We start from the raw sequence: 13,842 nt of genomic DNA, 5'->3' as shown, positions 1-13,842 counted from the left end.
TCACAGTCGTGACAGCCCCTGTGACAGTCACAGTCATTTTAGCGGGTAATGAGACACAAAATGGTCTTCAAACTTTCGGAGATTTGTGCTAACACATGTCGTAAACTACACACGGAATCTCAAGTCATTTAAGATATTAGTTCTGCTGTTATGCGACATACCAGAAAGAGTTTTAAAAATAAAGATGTATGTCCGATTGAACAGAAGAAAATTTAAAAAAATGAAAGCTTCAATTTACCCTGAAATTTAATACAGTTTCAACAATAGCTGTTTACAGCGCACTTGTTTAAACGCACACACAAATTCTTGGAAAATGCTTTTTCAAGAGCCATTGATCAGTTAAGCGTGTTGGCAGTGAGCTTTGCTAGGCGTAGGCCGCCATTTGCGCTCAGCGCTCTGAATGAGTCAACTTCTTAAAAACTACTTTCGCGTTGAAATCCTCATACCACCCATGTCTGATAAAATATGTACATGGAATTTGAGTATGTGGGGCATCTGTTATTGTTCTTGAAGATTTCAACGAATTATTTTTTTTCGATGAGTCAGCAAAAACCTACCATCAATTTAAGAACTCTTTCTGACCTGACAAATAACAGCAGACCTAATGTCTCAAATGACTTGAAATTCCGTATGTACTTTACGACATGTGTTAGTCTAGCACAAATCTCCGAAAGTTTGAAGGCAATGCGTTCGCGACTTTCTCAAATGTACAATTTTTTGTCTCATTACCCGCTAAAACGTCTTCAAAAACTGCCTTTTATGCCTGCTGAGAGGATTGACACCTACACCACTCAGCATGCCTTAGCGTCCATGTTAGACAAGATATTTGAACAAAATATGTGACTGATTTGGATGCAAATTTGTTTCGTTTTAGCAGTTCTGATTTTTTGTCAATTTTAACGCGGGAACCTTGATTTTGCGAATTTGATTTTGGGAGTGTCTGTGTTGTAGGTTCCACTGTATCGACACTACGTCATGTAAACTCAATCTGTTTTCTGAATAAGTTAGGGGAATAAACGGCCTGTCCAGTCATATAATTGGTTTTACTATAAACGGCCTCATCAGAAAGATCTGCCCTCAAACGCATCTGTATAGGTTTTTTTTATGACGAGTAGTGTAGATTTGGAGAGGTTGCTGCTACATTGGCACACTCCATAGACCCTTTACCAGACATTATGTTATAAAAGTAGGTATATCCGATAAGTTTTTTTTACAAATCTTTTTTTAACTTGACCGATTGTACCTGGCATATATACTAACAGCATAATATATGCATATATATATACACACCAGCCATCTAACTTCTGGCACTGTTAGGAAGCGCTGTCGTTGCTGAGCTTTGGTTCGGTTTTATGTGTTGCATGTGGTTGACTTATTTGTACTTTGTGGGAAAGTACCGATATTATATTTTGTAAACACAATATTTATGTTTGGACGAGAATGCAGGTGAACTTTCTAGTCCTGTCAAAACAAGTTGTTTACCACGTTGTTTTGAGTCGTGGGTTCGTGGCGTTCGTTCGGATTAAGTGCGTCGGCGCTTTTGATGTACGTCACAGAGAACGTCACTATTCTAGTCCGTTCTATTCATCTAATTTTAGTTGTATCATGTTCGGTCTGGAATATTCTCGAGATTGAGTATTTACTATATATATATGCCAGCGCGATTTGAATGTTAAAAAAGCTTCTATTTGAGTTCTGCTACGATGTTTCTTTCTTTCTTTATTTGGTGTTTAACGTCGTTTTCAACCACGAAGGTTATATCGCGACGAGGGAAAGGGGGGAGATGGGATAGGGGAAAGGGGGGAGATGGGATAGAGCCACTTGTTAAGTGTTTCTTGTTCACAAAAGCACTAATCAAAAAATTGCTCCAGGGGCTTGCAACGTAGTACAATATATGACCTTACTGGGAGAATGCAAGTTTCCAGTACAAAGGACTAAACATTTCTTACATACTGCTTGACTAAAATCTTTACAAACATTGACTATATTCTATACAAGAACCACTCAACAAGGGTAAAAGGAGAAACAGAATCCGTTAGTCGCCTCTTACTACATGCGGGGGGCAGAGAAATAAGGATGTGGAAAAGAAGACTTTTGGTAAGTGAAATAAAGGTGATGGATCCAGTCAGGTAGAAATAAGACAACAAGAAAAGAATTGGAAAACTGCAGGGAATAGTAATGAGAGTTTTCTTGGAAGGAAATATAGGTGAAAGGACTGGTAAGGCAGAAATAAGACAAAAGAAGAGAAGTAAAGGGGTGGGGTAGCTCTGTGGAAACACTCCTGCCGCGTGAAGGCGACCCCATGGGAGCTGCTACGATGTGCAGTTGTATGTATGGAATGCTAAATAAATCTTCGAACTCAATTTGACGAGTTGTTTTCTGCTGCTGCGAAGACAGGCGACGTAGAATAAAAGAACACAACTATACGACATTTGAGAACTTGTGGCAATCTCCAGTGTCGTGTAACAATTGGGGGCCAAGCCGGGGCACTTACAAAATAATTTTTTTCTTCACTCTAATTTTTTGTTGTTGTTATTGTATTATGATAAGAGCTTCAGTTTGATTTGTACGCTCTGTATTTTGATAAACGCTGGTCATGGTAGTGTGCTCATGTGCTATAAACGCTGGTCATAGTAGCTCATGTGCTATAAACGCTGGTCATGGTAGTGTGCTCATGTGCTATTAACGCTTGGCATGGTAGTGTGCTCATGTGCTATTAACGCTTGTCATGGTAGTGTGCTCATGTGCTATTAACGCTTGTTATGGTAGTGTGCTCATGTGCTACAAACGCTTGTCATGGTAGTGTGCTCATTTGCTTAAATAATTGATTTGCGCGACGAACATAATACCAATTTTTTTTTTAAATCAAGTAACACAAATGTACATACTTATATCACGTGACCCTAACGTCATTCCAGTGAAACACATGTACTTCTCAATTGTCCCATTACGTTGTCTCTATCTCTGTCTGTTGTTCTCTCTTTCTAATAAGTTGTTTGGCAGCGCTGACAGTAGCAGCGCTCTCTCTCCCCCTCCCCCCCCCCGCTCTCTGTCAACGTTATTTGGCAATGCAGGCAGTAATATCCCCCCTCTCTCTCTCTCTCTCTCTCTCTCTCTCTCTCTCTCTCTCTCTCTCTCTCTCTCTCTCTCTCTCTCTCGTTAACATCCAGTTCTCCGGCTGTGTTCAAGATGAACATTCCAATGTCGGCAAAAGTGCCAGTGCCGTTGACAAGGCTGACCACGGATTGGAACTCCTCTGGGTCTGGGTGGGTAAAATGGATTGAATAAACGTCGGTCCTCCAGTCGAACGGTTGAGCTTTCATCCAGTTTTTGTGGTCCGGGTGAAATATGGGGTGGCATTTCAACCAGAAGCACATGACCTGTGACATAAAAAAAAGAGAGCTGACTTTGTTTTGTGTATCATCATCATCATCATCATCATCATCATCATCATCATCATCATCATCATCATCATCATCATCATCATCATCATCGCACTTTTCCTGTTCTTCTCATATCCTACATGCTGGAGCTTCTCCCCTGAATAAGATTCGAGAAGTAATCACCAACACCTATATATACACAGCCACAACCACTCGCTACCGTGGCCACTCAACCCGCCACCACTGCTCACCACAAACACCACCACTCGCTACCACTCAACCCACCACCACTGCTCACCACAGACACCACCACTCGCTACCACTCAACCCACCACCACTGCTCACCACAGACACAACCACTCGCTACCACTCAACCCGCCACCACTGCTCACCACAGACACCACCACTCACTACCACTCAACCCACCACCACTGCTCACCACAGACACCACCACTCGCTACCACTCAACCCACCACCACTGCTCACCACAGACACAACCACTCGCTACCACTCAACCCGCCACCACTGCTCACCACAGACACCACCACTCGCTACCACTCAACCCGCCACCACTGCTCACCACAGACACCACCACTCGCTACCACTCAACCCGCCACCACTGCTCACCATAGACACCACCACTCGCTACCACTCAACCCACCACCACTGCTCACCACAGACACAACCACTCGCTACCACTCAACCCGCCACCACTGCTCACCACAGACACCACCACTCGCTACCACTCAACCCACCACCACTGTTCACCACAGACACCATCACTCGCTACCACTCAACCCGCCACCACTGCTCACCACAGACACCACCACTCGCTACCACTCAACCCGCCACCACTGCTCACCACAGACACCACCACTCGCTACCACTCAACCCGCCACCACTGCTCACCATAGACACCACCACTCGCTACCACTCAACCCACCACCACTGCTCACCACAGACACAACCACTCGCTACCACTCAACCCGCCACCACTGTTCACCACAGACACAACCACTCGCTACCACTCAACCCGCCACCACTGCTCACCACAGACACCACCACTCGCTACCACTCAACCCACCACCACTGTTCACCAGACACCACCACTCAACCCGCCACCACTGCTCACCACAGACACCACCACTCGCTACCACTCAACCCGCCACCACTGCTCACCATAGACACCACCACTCGCTACCACTCAACCCACCACCACTGCTCACCACAGACACAACCACTCGCTACCACTCAACCCGCCACCACTGCTCACCACAGACACCACCACTCGCTACCACTCAACCCACCACCACTGTTCACCACAGACACCACCACTCGCTACCACTCAACCCACCACCACTGCTCACCACAGACACAACCACTCGCTACCACTCAACCCGCCACCACTGCTCACCACAGACACAACCACTCGCTACCACTCAACCCGCCACCACTGCTCACCACAGACACCACCACTCGCTACCACTCAACCCGCCACCACTGCTCACCACAGACACTAACACTCGCTGCCACTCAACCCGCCACCACTGCTCACCACAGACACCACCACTCGCTGCCACTCAACCCGCCACCACAGACACCACCACTCGCTACCACTCGCTACCACTCAACCCGCCACCACGCTCACCACAGACACCACCACTCGCTACCACTCAACCCGCCACCACGCTCACCACAGACACCACCACTCGCTACCACTCAACCCGCCACCACGCTCACCACAGACACCACCACTCGCTATCACTCAACCCACCACCACTGCTCACCACAGACACCACCACTCGCTACCACTCAACCCGCCACCACTGCTCACCACAGACACAACCACTCGCTACCACTCAACCCGCCACCACTGCTCACCATAGACACCACCACTCGCTACCACTCAACCCACCACCACTGCTCACCACAGACACAACCACTCGCTACCACTCAACCCGCCACCACTGCTCACCACAGACACAACCACTCGCTACCACTCAACCCACCACCACTGCTCACCACAGACACAACCACTCGCTACCACTCAACCCACCACCACTGCTCACCACAGACACAACCACTCGCTACCACTCAACCCACCACCACTGCTCACCACAGACACAACCACTCGCTACCACTCAACCCACCACCACTGCTCACCACAGACACAACCACTCGCTACCACTCAACCCACCACCACTGCTCACCACAGACACAACCACTCGCTACCACTCAACCCGCCACCACTGCTCACCACAGACACCACCACTCGCTACCACTCAACCCACCACCACTGCTCACCACAGACACCACCACTCGCTACCACTCAACCCACCACCACTGTTCACCACAGACACCACCACTCGCTATCACTCAACCCACCACCACTGCTCACCACAGACACAACCACTCGCTACCACTCAACCCGCCACCACTGCTCACCACAGACACCACCACTCGCTACCACTCAACCCACCACCACTGTTCACCACAGACACCACCACTCGCTATCACTCAACCCACCACCACTGCTCACCACAGACACAACCACTCGCTACCACTCAACCCGCCACCACTGTTCACCACAGACACAACCACTCGCTACCACTCAACCCGCCACCACTGCTCACCACAGACACCACCACTCGCTACCACTCAACCCACCACCACTGTTCACCAGACACCACCACTCAACCCGCCACCACTGCTCACCACAGACACCACCACTCGCTACCACTCAACCCGCCACCACTGCTCACCATAGACACCACCACTCGCTACCACTCAACCCACCACCACTGCTCACCACAGACACAACCACTCGCTACCACTCAACCCGCCACCACTGCTCACCACAGACACCACCACTCGCTACCACTCAACCCACCACCACTGTTCACCACAGACACCATCACTCGCTACCACTCAACCCGCCACCACTGCTCACCACAGACACAACCACTCGCTACCACTCAACCCGCCACCACTGCTCACCACAGACACAACCACTCGCTACCACTCAACCCGCCACCACTGCTCACCACAGACACCACCACTCGCTACCACTCAACCCGCCACCACTGCTCACCACAGACACTAACACTCGCTGCCACTCAACCCGCCACCACTGCTCACCACAGACACCACCACTCGCTGCCACTCAACCCGCCACCACAGACACCACCACTCGCTACCACTCGCTACCACTCAACCCGCCACCACGCTCACCACAGACACCACCACTCGCTACCACTCAACCCGCCACCACGCTCACCACAGACACCACCACTCGCTACCACTCAACCCGCCACCACGCTCACCACAGACACCACCACTCGCTATCACTCAACCCACCACCACTGCTCACCACAGACACCACCACTCGCTACCACTCAACCCGCCACCACTGCTCACCACAGACACAACCACTCGCTACCACTCAACCCGCCACCACTGCTCACCACAGACACAACCACTCGCTACCACTCAACCCGCCACCACTGCTCACCACAGACACCACCACTCGCTACCACTCAACCCACCACCACTGTTCACCACAGACACCATCACTCGCTACCACTCAACCCGCCACCACTGCTCACCACAGACACAACCACTCGCTACCACTCAACCCGCCACCACTGCTCACCACAGACACCACCACTCGCTACCACTCAACCCGCCACCACTGCTCACCACAGACACAACCACTCGCTACCACTCAACCCGCCACCACTGTTCACCACAGACACCACCACTCGCTACCACTCAACCCGCCACCACTGCTCACCACAGACACAACCACTCGCTACCACTCAACCCGCCACCACTGCTCACCACAGACACCACCACTCGCTACCACTCAACCCGCCACCACTGCTCACCACAGACACTAACACTCGCTGCCACTCAACCCGCCACCACTGCTCACCACAGACACCACCACTCGCTGCCACTCAACCCGCCACCACAGACACCACCACTCGCTACCACTCGCTACCACTCAACCCGCCACCACGCTCACCACAGACACCACCACTCGCTACCACTCAACCCGCCACCACGCTCACCACAGACACAACCACTCGCTACCACTCAACCCGCCACCACTGCTCACCACAGACACAACCACTCGCTACCACTCAACCCGCCACCACTGTTCACCACAGCCACCACCACTCGCTACCGTGGCCACTCAACCCGCCACCACTGCTCACCACAAACACCAACACCACCACTCTCTACCACCCCAAACACCACTAACATAAGACATAAGATTTTATTTTAACCACGTGCATTACACAGGAATATATATTGGTTTGAGTTCATTCAATACATAGTACATTCAGACACAACAACAAAACTGAGTGCTAACAGAATTGCATACACACACTCACTTACACTTACACCCACACACACACAAGCACACACACATTACCCTGTACCACCCCCACCACCACAGTACCACCATCACCCTCTACCACTCACCATCACAATAACCCACCTGCAGCCTCTTCTCGACGTACAGCGTATCGGGGTGTCTCTCGTACACCTTGTAGGGCAGCTGCAGGGCGTTGTAGTAAAAGTCCAGAGACCTGTAGTTCCTCAGCTCCCGTCTCCACAGCCTGACGAAGCGGGCCCGGGGCCTGGCCAGAAACACCCCCAGATTCAGAGAGTCGATGAACGGAGCGTGAGACATGTGGTCAAAGTTGACCACGGCCTGGTGACCGGCGGTCAGCAGGTCCCTGGGGGAGTGGAGCCAGAGGACGTCCCAGTCTACGTACACCCCGCCGTACTTGTCCAGGAGGTCGGCGCGAACAACGTCGCTGCGGTGTTGCGAGTACAGAACGCGGTGCCCGTAGATCTCGTGCGGGGCTTCCCGGTACACGACGGTGACTCTGGGATGCGAGGACACCGTCTTCCAGTACGGCCCCGAGAGGTACAGGTCGCAGTGGATGAAGACTCTGTCAGCCTTCGCCACGTGGATCGTGCTCAGAAAACTGAGGTGCATGCGGAAAGACAGCTCCGCTCGGTTGAACCAGACGTAGTGAACGATGAACGGGATGCTCTCGGCCTTACTCCCCTCCTTCCCAACGCAGCTAGGGCCAGTTCCCAGATCCAAGTAGTACAAATCTCTAAGGATGGATAAGTCTTGACTTTGAAATTGAACTGCCCGCAGGTCCAACGGTCTTAAAGCGAGAGGTGGTTGGATTGTCACACACAGAAGCCTCTGTTGAATTCTCTCAGAAATACTCACAGACGGAGATTTCGACACGGAAGGACACACACCAACAAGCGTCACCGATTCCCTCAGCATCGTCACAACGTCATTTGGGTGTATTTCATTGGTCCTCATCAGCACGCGTTGAAGATTCTTGCACCGAATCCTACTCGATATAATAGCAACAGACCCGTGATTGCTCAAAGAAATAGAGAAGTCTTGTCTTCGAAGAAAATGGACAGGCCGAAGAAGAACCGTTGAGAAATCCATGTACACTCCCCCTCTGTCGTCTAGCACCTCCAGCGCGTAGTAGAGGGGGTTCAGACAAATACTCTTGTTGCGTTGGATGAATTTGACAGTCAAAGCAGGGATGGTTTGATTCAGTTCTAGGAACCACTGGTTGTACTTGTCAGAGTTGATGGCGGTGCCGCTGTGGATCTCCAGCTTGTCGGGTTCCAGAAGCTTCCAGGCACTCAGCACGCTCAGGTGGTCGTTGAAGGTGAACGTCCTGTTGTCACACCACACGAAGAACACGTGGTTGGGGACGATGTTCATTTCAAGCTCCGACAGAGGACGGGCAAACATCCAAGGGTGCTTTTCGCTGCTGTAGTTCCCGGGTGTGTAGTTCTCTTCGAAAGTCATTCCCGCGGGGATGATGTTGGTTTCCCCTGGGTGTCTTTTTTGACTGTACAAAGCAAAAGCTTGCTGTGCGTTTGAAAGTGCGAGAAATTCAGCTCCAGACTTCAAGAACTTTACCTTGTCAACGGCGATGGAATCCAGGAGTTTGAAGGCCCATAATGTCACAGCGACACACACCAAAAGCAGCAGAAAATACCGAGCCCGAAGGCGATTTAATCGCATCGTTTTCGTGTTGAGTTTTTGGAAGTTGATTCCCAAATATTTGCTTGTAGATAACCGACTTCAACTCTGTCACACGCGTTAATGGACGTTTACCGGTTCTTAACGATTAACACAAAGTCACACTCGCTCGATGCTTTGACAAAGACGTAAGTTATTTTTGTCAGATTATAGGCTTATACTATTTTTATGGCAAACGACCCAATTAATTTGCAACATTTTCTTGCAAAAACTGTGTAGTCAAACTACCACCACACCACATACACAGTAGTGATTTGGGGAGAAATTTTCACAAGAGAACTAGTGCGAATTCTGTCACAACTGTAGCAGCAACTGCCAAGGTGATGTTTTCGTGTACATAATTCAGTAATTTTTAAACAAAGAACAATTCGTTCTATAGATCTTTGCTAACCAAGACTTTGCAATGTTGGCCTGTGTTTCATTCATACGAACGTCCTGGTTTCAGGATGAGGAACACAGAGCTGACAGATTGTGTGAATCCGCGGACATCTTCGTATGGATGAACGCAGATTTCTTGAGTGTTTCGAGTGAGGTGTTTGCTCTTGTCGAAAGACGGCTCACATCTGTAAGGAACCTGAAAAGATAAAGACGAGAAAGAGAAATAAGAACACTTACATGTGGCTAGACACACTGTATGAGTGCTAGACACACTGTATGAGTGATACTGCTAGACACACTGTATGAGTGATACTGCGTTGGCAAGCAGAGATGTATAAGTAAATACTTCGCCTATTTCCACTGGACCAGTCATGAAATGAAGCCTTTCGATTATTGTCCCAATGTTACATTTAAATGAAAAATGTTGTTTGACACACCCAGCCTGCTTGTAAACAATAATAACTTGAATATTTCAATAACAAGAAATTCCTCCGAGGTAGGAAAAACACCCCCGTCCTTACCATTCTCACTGCCACCAACTGAGAAGGTTATTTCCCATTGACCATTAATATGTCCCTCTATAAGTCCTTGTAGAATCTTAATCCACCAATAACTCCCTAACCGTGTGTTTGACTGGTCCCAATTTTTGTAAGGACCGTCTCAGGAATGTATAGAACCTGTTCACCAAGTTTGGTGACGATCGGTCCGTTCATTCTTGAGATCTATATGCGAACACAAACACACAAACAAACAAACACATCGACCGAATCCTATACACACCCCTATACCGGGGGTGTAAAAAGAAAATACACCAGTAACCAGGTTAGGTACGTTTATATCTATTATAATCAATATTTTGGCACGTTACTGCCTTCTTCGGGATGGTAAGCTTATGGAAAGAATGGAATCTTCTTCTTCTGCGTTCGTGGGCTGAAACTCCCACGTACACTCGTGTTTTTTGCACGAGTGGAATTTTACGTGTATGACCGTTTTTTTACCCCGCCATTTAGGCAGCCATACGCCGTTTTCGGAGGAAGCATGCTGGGTATTTTCGTGTTTCTATAACCCACCGAACTCTGACATGGATTACAGAATCTTTTTCGTGCGCACTTGGTCTTGTGCTTCCGTGTACACACGGGGGTGTTCGGACACCGAGGAGAGTCTGCACACAAAGTTGACTGAGAAATAAATCTCTCGCCGAACGTGGGGACGAACTCACGCTGACAGCGGCCAACTGGATACAAATCCAGCGCGCTACCGACTGAGCTACATCCCCGCCCTTGGAAAGAATGGAATGACTTCTTGAATATTTCATAAGAATTATTTAAATAGTACATTCCCAGATAAAACAAACACACATAAAATACATAGGTTCTCATATGATACCAAGCAGGTCTGTTTAGCCAGGCAAACGTTGACAAAGACACCTTGTGGGTGCCACCACCTCTATGTGTAAATACAAATACGAATACATTTATTGTCATGAAACGTAGTGTTTATAAGACACGGGAAGATAAATAACCAAATGTGTGTATGTGTGTGTGTGTGTGTGTGTGTGTGTGTGTGTGTGTGTGCGCGCGCGCTTGTGTGCGTGCGTGCGTGTATGTGTGCGTGCGTGTGTATGTGTGTGTGCGTGTGTGTGTGTGTGTTTATGGATTGTGTTCCAGAGTCAGCAAATGGTGTGTAACACACTTTTACGAACATCTACTTCATAATCACTGTCGTGAAGTCACAGTGGCTGAGTGATTTGCGCAGAGCTTCACAATAATGTCCCTGGTTGTGCTCCATCAACAACAGTGGCTGAGTGATTTGCGCACAGCTTCACAATAGTGTCCCTGGTTGTGCTCCATGAACAACAGTGGCTGAGTGATTTGCACACAGCTTCACAATAGTGTCCCTGGTTGTGCTCCATGAACAACAGTGGCTGAGTGATTTGCGCACAGCTTCACAATAGTGTCCCTGGTTGCTCTCCATGAACAACAGTGGCTGGGTGATTTGCACACAGCTTCACAATAGTGTCCCTGGTTGCTCTCCATGAACCACAGTGGCTGAGTGATTTGCGCACATCTTCACAATAGTGTCCCTGGTTGTGCTCCATGAACAACAGTGGCTGGGTGATTTGTGCACAGCTTCACAATAGTGTCCCTGGTTGTGCTCCATGAACAACAGTGGCTGGGTGATTTGTGCACAGCTTCACAATAGTGTCCCTGGTTGCGCTCCATGAACAACAGTGGCTGGGTGATTTGTGCACAGCTTCACAATAGTGTCCCTGGTTGTGCTCCATGAACAACAGTGGCTGGGTGATTTGCGCACAGCTTCACAATAGTGTCCCTGGTTGTGCTCCATGAACAACAGTGGCTGAGTGATTTGCACACAGCTTCACAATAGTGTCCCTGGTTGTGCTCCATGAACAACAGTGGCTGAGTGATTTGCACACAGCTTCACAATAGTGTCCCTGGTTGTGCTCCATGAACAACAGTGGCTGAGTGATTTGCGCACAGCTTCACAATAGTGTCCCTGGTTGTGCTCCATGAACAACAGTGGCTGGGTGATTTGCACACAGCTTCACAATAGTGTCCCTGGTTGTGCTCCATGAACAACAGTGGCTGGGTGATTTGTGCACAGCTTCACAATAGTGTCCCTGGTTGTGCTCCATGAACAACAGTTGCTGGGTGATTTGTGCACAGCTTCACAATAGTGTCCCTGGTTGTGCTCCATGAACAACAGTGGCTGGGTGATTTGCACACAGCTTCACAATAGTGTCCCTGGTTGCTCTCCATGAACAACAGTGGCTGGGTGATTTGCACACAGCTTCACAATAGTGTCCCTGGTTGTGCTCCATGAACAACAGTGGCTGAGTGATTTGCGCACAGCTTCACAATAGTGTCCCTGGTTGTGCTCCATGAACAACAGTGGCTGAGTGATTTGCACACAGCTTCACAATAGTGTCCCTGGTTGTGCTCCATGAACAACAGTGGCTGGGTGATTTGTGCACAGCTTCACAATAGTGTCCCTGGTTGCGCTCCATGAACAACAGTGGCTGGGTGATTTGCGCACAGCTTCACAATAGTGTCCCTGGTTGTGCTCCATGAACAACAGTGGCTGAGTGATTTGCGCACAGCTTCACAATAGTGTCCCTGGTTGTGCTCCATGAACAACAGTGGCTGAGTGATTTACGCACAGCTTCACAATAGTGTCCCTGGTTGTGCTCCATTAACAAGAGTGGCTGATCACAGCCGGCTTCACAACTGGTGCATGTATTATGTAGCATACACACTTTCAGACGGTTATGCCGAACACAATCAGAGCGCAGCTGCCAGTGTACTACTGCAAGAACGCATGCACTATTACTAAACACCCTACGTACGATGTGTCTGGAAACACCTCCGCGCGGAGGGGTTTTGTGGCCAGCGCAGCAAAGACAAAGAGGGAAAATGTTCTCGGCTCGCGCGGCAGCAAGCACTATGTCTCTAGACTGTAAAGGTGTAAACCATCATGGAAATCAGATGTTCAATTTCATAAAGAGTATTAGGCCGAGACACTCAACTTAAAAGAATGTTTCGTTTTGTCAAAAATGAAACGTTCCAATAATATATATATTTTTTTTAGACCTTTTTGGTGGTGAAATGAATGAAGCCTGGGAAGAGTCAATATATATACACAGCTCACGTTTTCATAATCACCTATGAAGGGTTTCGGACAGGGTTTTTGTGTCAGCCCCTGCAAGTGCGTCATCTGTGGCTCTGTCTTGTGGCTAATTAACAGAAAAACTTATCATTTATTCAACCCCATCTGACACGCTGGCATAAGACAGAGGCAGAATTGATCTGCCGTGCAACGCACAATCCAATTCTTGCTCTCCCAGATATCAGCAAAGATGATCTCCGTGTGGTTTTGTTCCAATTCGATTTCTTCTCGCGGTCTTCCTTTTGATAACACGACAATGAAAATATAACAAAGCAAAGGTGCTCCGCTCAC

General features: G+C 48.9%; 1 protein-coding gene across 1 annotated transcript; it reads right to left on the bottom strand.

Moving 5' to 3' along the window:
* Positions 1-9,940, bottom strand: LOC138955188 (uncharacterized). Its single transcript, XM_070326851.1, has 3 exons — positions 7,891-9,940; positions 3,165-3,380; positions 1-18 (listed from the first exon to the last, which is right to left on the bottom strand). The coding sequence occupies exons 1-3, from the start codon at positions 9,466-9,468 to the stop codon at positions 1-3; spliced, it is 1,812 nt and encodes a 603-aa protein (XP_070182952.1). The 5' UTR covers positions 9,469-9,940.
* Positions 9,941-13,842: the final 3,902 nt, after the last annotated feature.

The sequence above is a fragment of the Littorina saxatilis genome, linkage group LG2 (assembly GCF_037325665.1).
Source record: "Littorina saxatilis isolate snail1 linkage group LG2, US_GU_Lsax_2.0, whole genome shotgun sequence".
NCBI classification, from domain to species: Eukaryota; Metazoa; Mollusca; class Gastropoda; order Littorinimorpha; family Littorinidae; genus Littorina; species Littorina saxatilis.
This window is presented reverse-complemented; position numbering and strand designations above follow the sequence as displayed.